Here is a 10,000-nt window from a genome sequence, read left to right on the forward strand (position 1 = left end):
TTGACTTATCGTCGAAGGACGACTAGTTTGAACTTTTTTACGACAAGATGATAATTTAACGATTGTGTACCCTTGGAGAAGAAATATTTTCGAATTTTTTATTGCAAAACATTTTTAGGTTTGTTAAAAATAATATTTTTTTCACGATTCTAATATATCAATTTGTTAATCAATAACGATAAATATATATTAAGAAACGATCTGTTCTCCTTTCCGATCTCCTTCATATAGGTTTCGTTAACATCGAAATCATTGAGTTGGCGTGTTTCCCTTGCGAGTTCTTTCGTGATAAAGATCTTTTGATAGTTAGAGGGTTAACGAAATGTTTCGCACAAAACGATGCGATTCCACGTCGCTTTTGAATTTTCTTCACGACGTCGTTTCCTCTCGTCGTGTCCGTCTCCAAAGCTCGCAATTGGGCTGTCGTGGTGCAACGATTACGATTACCAACGCGTATTTTATTTACATAATTCGAGTCGCGTGCCGGTCTCACACGTAATGACTCATGGCAGGCAATCGAATAATCTTCCACGAAAATCTCGCATATCCGATTAGACCCGACCGACGGCGATCTCGAGATGGAATAAAATGTGAAAGAAAAAAAATAAAGAAAATAGAGAGAGATAGAGAGAGAGAGAGAGAGAGAGAGAGAGAGAGAGAGAGAGAGAGAAAAAGACAAAAAGAGAAAGAGGGAGATGGAGAGGAAGGAAGAGAGGGAGAGAATGAGAGAAAAGAAAGGAAAGTAAAAAAAAAAAAATCAAAAAACGGAATAAATTCGAGAAGAAAGAAGAAAATTTGTTATGATAAAAGGTATGAATGGAAGAAGAAAGGACATGAATACTCGTTAAAAACGCGGACTGGTGTAACCTACCTATCGCAAATGGAAGTAGTCGTACGGATTTAAATAATTATAGACATTTCGAAATGAAATCGTTTATCGTGCCAGAACGAGACTGGCCGCGAGCATAGTCGTCAGCAGCATTTCGTTTAGAATCTTCCTCGCGGCCGACGTTTTGCGGCGTTGAATCGCCGCCATTTTGTCACCTGGAACAAAAAATAGAGAGGATCGAATAAGAGAAGAGTAATTAAATTAAAGTTTGCGAGACGAAGGTCCGACAGGATCGAGAGCTCGGATGGTTCGGTACAGTCGTTGATCAAAGTCGCTGACCATATCCTCCGATTCACCCTCTCATCCCTTTTCTAACCTTCATCCTCTCATTGCTTTCGTTAATCTACCTTTAACCTTTGTTTTCTTTTCTTATTTGGATTCGAACAGTAGGAGTTCTATAAATTCGACGATTGACTGTGCACGATGTTCCATAAGATTCTTTGTTTCTTTCTTTTCTTTTCTTTCTTTTTTTTTTTGTTTCTCTTTAAAGAATGTAAAGTGAACTGTGAATTAGGATAAACTATCGTTCGATCGAATTGCGTAAATAACGTCGATATAATATATTCTTTTCATTTGTAATAGGAAAAATTTTAAATGTTTTCAGCTTGCCTTGTGACTATATTTTAAAATATATTCTCACTATATTTAATTTTTTTTTTTTTTTTATAATTAAACATATTCTATATCAGATACATTGTTCTATTCAATAAAGTAACCTAGATATTTAGGTTTTTAATTTTAATTGATACATTGACTATATCCTTTGGCTTTATGATCGATGATATAGGACATCGTGTGACGTTGGAAAAAGATGAAAGGATGTACGAGAATAAGTTTAAAATTCGTACGAGCATAGATACGTTGTCGATAATCGAATCTAATGCAATTTTTAAACGAGCTCCTTTTTTTTTCCTGTGTGCGAGAACGATGGCAAATCGGTTAGACGAATGAAATGTAATTCATTATTTCATTATTCCCCCGATCGTTCGTGATCGATGTATAATTCAAAGGATGAGAAAGAGTAGGAGGAGAAGAAGGAAGAGAGACGATGAATCTAGTTGAAGGAAATTCATGCTATAGGAAAATTGTGGAAGGTTGTAATCGTCGACCGGACCGATATTTTGTCCCTCGAGTTCTTCTCGTTACGCTTGCGAGTCTCCCGCAAACGGACTCATTGTTAGTTCGCTTTGTTCGGACTTTCGCAAGAATTACGTTAACTTTCCGCTTAGTTAGCTCAAGTACCCTTTTTTTCTAGGCAACCGGTGTTGCCGGCGTCCCATACAAAATGTTTTACTCTGAACGGCTATCTCGGTTTAACTTCGTTCTTGGCTTATATCTCGCCTGGGAGACCCTACGTTAATTAATCGGAAAGTTAAATTCGGCTAGGGTAAAGCTATAAGGAAAGTAAGGGTACCGTGATTTGCGGCAAACTAAGAAACCTTCGATTTAACGACCTTCGACCAAATATATCTCTATATATATTATACCATATGTGTAATATAGTATAGTACTATATTACATAAACATAATACTATATTACATAGTACATAAAAATATATATATATACATACATAAATATATATGAAGATCATTACTATTTAATAAACACAGCGTAGTTTCATGAAATTATTTATATCGTTCTATTCTTGTGATCAATTTCTTGATAACACTTTTAATTGATATTCTGGAACTCAAAGGAGGGAAATATCGACGCTGGTGTCTGACAATAAAGCGGTTTAATTCAACTTCCTGATCAAATAGTGGAGATCTTCGAAACTAAATGAGTTCTAGATTTATGAACAAGAGTCGACGTAAACTTTGTCAATTACGTCGCCGCTACAGCATTATAGAAGACGTGTACCAAAGCACAAAGGGACGTTCGCAGTCTGACAACTGGGCCGGTATAATGCGTAAGGCTTCCGTGTTTTAGTCTTCAAAGAGCCTTAAGCTTCTCGCTTTAATCTAAGAAAGTGAACGAGTAGTAATTGGCGTTCGACAATTTTTGTACGATCATTTTGACTTTTTACGTTTTCTTTCAACATCGATCGACCGAGTTCAAAGTTTCTAAAAAGAGAAAAAGGAAATTCAATGAAACGATATCGAAGGATTCCTAACGGGAAACATGAAAGAAATTAATATCGAAAGTATTATATCAATAGAAATAAATCACGTAATTTTTCGACTTTGATAGAGAACGATCCTTTAAAGTACCTATTAATTATCTTTATGTAATAGTATTGCCGTGTATGGACCATAACGGAAAGTAATATTTTATTAAGTGATCTACTTGATATAAAAAACATCTCTTTGATAACTTAAAAATAATAAATAAAATATGTTATAATTTATATTATAATTCGTGCAATATACGTTCGTATTAATATTATCCGTTTTTACTATTATTCTTCAATAAAGATTATTAAAAAATTTAATCAATTAAACGAATGCGCGTATCATTAGCTTTGCATTTATCGACGATGTACTTAAATACGTTTATTATTTATTGCAAATTAATACTCTTTTAAATTATGTAGCAAATTTCATCGATTTGACTTAAAATTGTATATGCGTTTGATTATAATATTTATTACTCGAAATATCAAAGTAGAAAATTTGTTTTATTCGGATTTGTTGAAAACTAGTTGGTATTTTGCGAGATGGTTATAAAAAAAAAAAAAATAAAAAAGTTAGAACAAAGAAAAAAGAAGAAAATAAAGGACAGAGAAATGAAAAAAGAAGGTCGTGATTTCTTAGCCGTCACGTTTTCCTACGTGTACTATCAGGATTCATGACGCAAAGCTCCGGGGCCTTCAGATTTGCAACATTCATCGGGTATACGTGTCCTTCGTGAAGCGCGAGCGCATGCACATTTTTACCGTAATTTACGGCGAGCCGTTCGCCCATATGTTCCCGGGAGAGCGTGAATTACGATCCTCTGTGTATATATGGCGCCGTAGGTACAGGACGTTAGTACACGCGCGAAATTCGTGGTCTGTGAGGCGACGCCATAATGGACTTGGTGTCTTCAAAATTTCATCAGAATGTGTACATCTAACGGAGATCTACTTGGATGAAAACTACGTATACATGTGTACATGTATATGTATATATATATACACATATATACATATATATGTATTACAAGTATCCGAATGAAAAGTTCGTTTTGTGAAATAATAATATTTCATTTGATTATTCATCTATTGAAAATCGTTGGAATCGATTAAAGTATGCGGTTTCTATAAACGATGTAAATTCTATTCTTTCATCTGTTATAATTCAATAATAACAAATACATGAATCACCGTTAAAATGAATTTAGAATGTTAATGAAAAAGTGATTAAATAATTAAGATTTTCTGTGTTACGTTTGAATGTACATTCATATAGAATTCGTTTTCTCATAAACGTTCCATCGGGAAATGGTTCGAATTGAAATTAGGTCGACTAAATATCTCTCTCTCTCTTTCTCTTTATTTCTCTCTCTCTCTCTCTCTCTCACTCTCTTACCCTCCTTTCAAGTAGAGTAACACGAGGAAAACTACGAGGCAACCTTTGCAGCGTTCTCTCATTACTTTTTCATGGACACTCGGTACGAGCTTCGAAAGGCGAGCTGGAGCTTCCTCGTTCACCCTTTGCATCGTCTTGGACTTAAGTTTGGTCCTGTGCAAGGGGAGATAGAGAAAATGTCTTATCTCGCGATGGAAGATCACGCCTGACCTTTATACTTCAGGTAATACCATCTAGAAAGACGAGAAAGAAGAAAAAAAAAAAGAAAAAGAAAATAAAAGAAAAAAAAAAAGAAAAAAAAATCGATTATGTCCTAGTTCGAATCGATCTTTTGAAAGTGAAGAATATGAAAGGGATCGAAAAAATAAATGAACATTTATAAAGTCGGCAAGTAACTTTCCTTTTCGTAAGTTTTAATCATGAAAAAAAATAAAAAAAAAATAAAAAAACAGAAAGTAAAGAAGAAAATCTAATGAAGAAAAAAAAAAAATATATATATATATATAAGAAACCAAACGAATGTTTAGAAGACCAAAAGACAAAAGTTAGGGCAAGTCTTGTTATCCCTCACGATTCTTGAGATTACATCGTTCGAAGGATCAAGATGATCCTTTCACCCTCGACCCCTTTGTTTTTTTCGTAATCTAATTAAGCTTTTCCGACAAGGCAACTCCTCCTTCCTCTTTTCTTCGGTCGATTATGAGGGTTTCACAGCGAACCGTTCTGCCCTTTGAACGAGCCGATTACGATTTTTTTTTGTGTCAACCCCAAGAATTTCGACAAAGAGAGAGTGAAAGAGAGAGAGAGAGAGAGAGAGAGAGAGAGAGAGAGAGAGAGAGAGAGAGACAGAGAGAATGAAGTTTTTTGTTCGTCAAGCCTTTGTCGTTAGCTTTGAGTCTCATTAAGAAGGAATTAAACATATATATATATATATATATATATATATATATATATAAACATATATATATATACATACATACATACATATATATATATATATGTGTGTGTGTATATAGACATGTATAATATATTGTACGTAGAAAAACATGGATATATACTATATATGTGTGTGTGTATATGTGTAGAATATACGAGGGAGGGAGAATGTGTGAGTGTGTGAGAAATAGAGAGGCACGCTAGGGGAGGTCATCGAAGTGATCGATCGTCGAAGGACCGAAGAAGCTCTTCTATCTATCTCTCTTTCTCTCTGCAAGCTCGCTCGAGTGCTCCTGGCGGGGCGTGGATCCCAACACGTTCGATCTCCTGACGCTGAGACGAGTTATGTGCGTGAATATGCGCATGTACACCATACACCCACACCTATACACACACATACATCCAGAAACTTATTGGAGCGCCTATTAAAGCACGTATTATTTTTAAAAATATCCCTTTGCTTCTATGAGAGCGTGTCTTGTGCGTTGATAAAAAATTTAACGAGTAATATGTCACTTTGTTTCTTTTTGTAGTATTCACACACGTACACACACGTACACACACACACACACAATTACTTGAAAAAAAAAAAAGAACATGTTTCTTTGTGTTACTCCTTCGAATCGTGAAAGAATCTCGTGATTTACATTATTTACAAATTTTTAACAAATGTACTTATTTATATAACATATAAGTTACTACATTTTGTCGTTTCGTTTAATGAACTACGATGGGAGAAATAACGAAAGAGAGTGGTTTTTTGCTTGCTCAAGTGTATTTTCGTTTGGTGGAAAAAAGTGGCTAAGGGCTACCGAGAAAAGAGTACACGTTATAATAACAGACGATGTTTGTTTTTTAATATAAAGCTTGCTATAAGACCGGGGGAGGTTGGTTACAGGGGAAAGTGGAAACGCGTAACCTTAGTTACCTCGATGAATATATTTCGACCTTTTTTAAGTTGTTTCTCGTGCAACGCGTGAAACAGTTTCGTTTAATCGGATCAGAAATATACATTCGTATGTATGTCTATACATAAATACGTACGTACGTATGTATGTACTCAAGCATACTCGGAAGTTGAAGGGTCTTACTTTTAATACCTTTCTAATGCCTCTTTGTTCATCGTAATCTATTTATTCTCATCCTCTCGTAAATACTTATTAACGTGTAAGAAGCCGATTCAAAGATGTTCACTTATTTATTCACCGAAATGTTAATTTTTTTTTATCACATTTTATAAACGGTCATATCTTTTCATTTTCGTTTGTCTTTCATTAAAGGCTATTATATTCGTATTTTTCTCTCTTTTTTCTTTTTTTTTTCTTTTTCTTTTCTTTTCTTCTCTACGAATAAATACACATTAAATTCCTTTCTAATCATAAATAGTGTCTGGAGAGTTTTATTCTCTCCCGTTATCTAAACGTAGAACACTTCAATGTATTTCGAACTTTTCATTAATTTTCCTTCCCCTAAGAATAGTAGAAAAATAAATCAACGATTCTCCGAGAGGCTGGTGAATACCTCGAGGGAGTTACGTTATCGCGTTCACTCTTAATTATCGTAAAAGGTGAAACGTATAACGTACGCGTTTTGGATTCCGAGTATTGTTGTTTCGTTTTTATGAATTCACGAAGATGTCCATTTGTTATTATCTCTTTTTCTTTTTCTTTGTTATTTCTCTTTTATACATGATATATGAAAGGACATTAATCACTACCGAATGATGACTAAGATTAGTTACTTCTTCTTTCTCATCTTCTTCTTCGCTTTTTTCTCTCTCTTTTTTTTTCTCTTGTCTTTTTTTTTTTCTTTTTTAATTCTTTTTTAAGAATATATGTTGTGCGAAACGATACGTTTATGTTATTTTAGTTAGACTGCTAATACATATGTATGTATGTACATAAATATACTCACCCTCGGTAACGAAGACAAAGATGGATGCAGGCTTGGTATTGGACGCGTTACACGTGTAATTGCCGGTGTCCGATTCTACGGCCTGGCGTATCGTCAGTCGACTCTGGGTTGGTCCTGGATCGGTTTGTACGATGACGCTGCCCCGCGAGGTGTCGTAGTTTATCATCCGGTTATTGTGATACCAGAATACGTATTGCGGCGGCGTAGGGCTCTGGAAGCAGAAGATAAAGAGAACGATTTCGTTTGACGAGCCTGCCGGGCTACGTGGTACTATATGTTTTTTTCTATCTCTTCTCTCTCTCTCTCTCTCTCTCTCACTCATCCGTTTCATCATTCGTTTTCTACCGGAAAACGCTGTACCACGTATGTGCACACATATGTTATTACTTTATCGCGAAACTCGACGATGTATTCTCGTTTCTCGAGTGAGCAGAAGCGACTCGACGTCGAATGTTATAAATTACCGGACAATTTTGCATTTGAAATGTTCTCTCTCTCTCTCTCTCTCTCTCTCTCTCTTTCTCTATGTATATATCCATCTTTTTTCGTTCGACAAGACACTTTACCATCTTTGTTTTTTGAAATTAATATGTCGTTTATTCCTGCTTTTCTCGTATCGGTTTATCGAACGTTTCTAGGACACTAGGAAATGCGATGGAAGTGAGTCGACTAGCATGGACCTCTTTGATAATACCACCGCGATGGAAATAAGAACATTAATAGGATGAAAAAAAAGGAAAGAAAAGAAAAAGAAAAAACAAAATATCGAATACATTCGCGTGTTCCCTTGTAATATGTGCATATACGCGCCGACAATATTAATTCTAATCGTTTCGCTCAGGTCGATAACAAAGCGATATTTTTCCGTCGACCGACATTAAGAATGGTAATTAGAGATTTTTCACTTTGGAAAATAACGTGTCATCTCGACACTAGGTATTTTATTTCATACCTATTTATGTAAATATGTATGTCGTGTGATGGCCGTTCGTGAAATTTTTCTTTGAACAGAAATCGCAGGTAGTTATGCATTAACAATAGTTAAAAAATCATTATACTTTATCAAATATACATGAAAATCGGAGATCCGAGGCCACGTTGTATCTTTTATGGATCGGGTCATTTCGTAAACTATCAACTACCATCCGTTAAATTTAACTTCCAATTAACGTGTAACGATTCGAATTACACGAGTATGTAACACATGTGATATGGTGTAAATTACAAGCTATGTCGTACGTATGTATCTATTTCTCATTGATATACGAACTCTCGTGAATACTCGATTTTATTCATCATCGACAAATGGTTTCAATAATGAATTTTATAATCTCTCGTTGATGATTACAACCACTGAAGTATATATGAAATAGATGTTGGTACTTTATATGCGAGATGAAAGGGAATGAACGACTAAAAATCTTTAAAGGTATAAAATCTCCGCTATCTCTATGCGAGATAAAACGCATTGAAAGGATCCTCTCTGTAATTTGTTTAGGTATGAAGGTATATACATATGTACTTCTATACTTAAAGGGTACACGAGGAGTTAACTTGAGCGTAAAAGAATGGTCGGTTCAGAGAGAATCCTACGAGCAGAGATTCTCGCGCTTGACGGATCCTGGCAAAAGAGAAAAGCATGGAAAGTGGGTAGGTCGGAAGAGCGCGCATTCTCGCCTGTTAAATGTTCCTTCTTTTGTTTGTTACGTTAGTTAAGGTACTAGCCCTTAAGCCGACTCTAGCGGTTACACACTACATTGTAGTTGGACTTTATGAATACTCCGTTCTACGCCATGCTCGGTCGAGTTACCTCTCTCTCTCTCTCTCTCTCTCTTTCACTCTCTTTCTCTTTTTCTCTTTTGGTTAATTATTATCGGCTGAAACAAATGTACTTGAGGTAAAAAATATGTGTGTTTGTGTATACGTATGACGGATAACATCGTCAATATGGAAATGATTCATAAAGGGACGCATACGGAATATCGATGTAACATCTATTGGGAATATCGAGATCCGAGGATAGACTCCGTAAGTTGTAAAATTCAACGAGAGGAATTTAATATTGGGATAGAAATACGAGCATACTCTACTATAGACTTAATTTTATCAAGCACTAATGGATACACATGAGCGAGTTCTTTCTAAAAAGCGAGCGGAATGTGAGAATTAACTCTCTTGTTACATACGGCTATGTACGAGTATATATGTATGTATCTATACTAAATACATATACATATATATATATATATATAATACATATAATATATATATATATATAATATATATATATATGTATACATATATGCAAGGAAAACTATTTTCTTCCATTTTCATTCTATATATTGAAATGCTAATCTTCTTACGTTAATCTCCTTATACTATTCTATCGTTATGGCAATTCTTAATCATGTATACTTATTCTTATATTTAATGTCATATTTTTAACATATATCCTTCCTCTTTTTTTTTTTTTTGTCTTAACAGATATGGAATTTATTTCTTTGAATGTATTACATAGGAAATGATAAAGAATGGAGAAATAACGTGAAGAATTGAAGAGAAATGAAAAATACGCAAGATCGACGTGAATGACGATGGCCAAACAAAGGAGGAAATCATAGTGAAAGGTGAGAACGATTAATTGGCCTCGTCACCGCGTTTTATGCCAACCTTATCTTTCTTTAATACGGTAGTAGCGTGAAATGCACAAAATGGAAACGGACAAATTACTCTTGACAAATGGAACGAGCT

The 10,000-nt window shown here is 34.9% G+C and overlaps 1 protein-coding gene across 7 annotated transcripts in view; it reads right to left on the reverse strand.

Annotated features, from left to right (window-relative positions):
* The window catches only part of dpr12 (defective proboscis extension response 12), a 193,429-nt gene that overhangs the window by 2,732 nt on the left and 180,697 nt on the right, over positions 1-10,000 (reverse strand). For all 7 annotated transcript variants that reach the window (XM_035861578.2, XM_035861579.2, XM_035861575.2 and 4 more), the window contains 2 exons: positions 7,250-7,460; positions 1-1,044 (listed from right to left, as the gene is read on the reverse strand). The exon at positions 1-1,044 is cut by the window's left edge and continues 2,732 nt beyond it. In XM_035861578.2, coding sequence (XP_035717471.1) covers positions 935-1,044; positions 7,250-7,460 — 321 coding nt within the window. In that variant the 3' untranslated portion in view covers positions 1-934. The remainder of the gene's footprint in view (positions 1,045-7,249; positions 7,461-10,000) is intronic.

Source organism: Vespa mandarinia, chromosome 2 (assembly GCF_050613455.1).
Source record: "Vespa mandarinia isolate Hongniang chromosome 2, ASM5061345v1, whole genome shotgun sequence".
NCBI classification, from domain to species: Eukaryota; Metazoa; Arthropoda; class Insecta; order Hymenoptera; family Vespidae; genus Vespa; species Vespa mandarinia.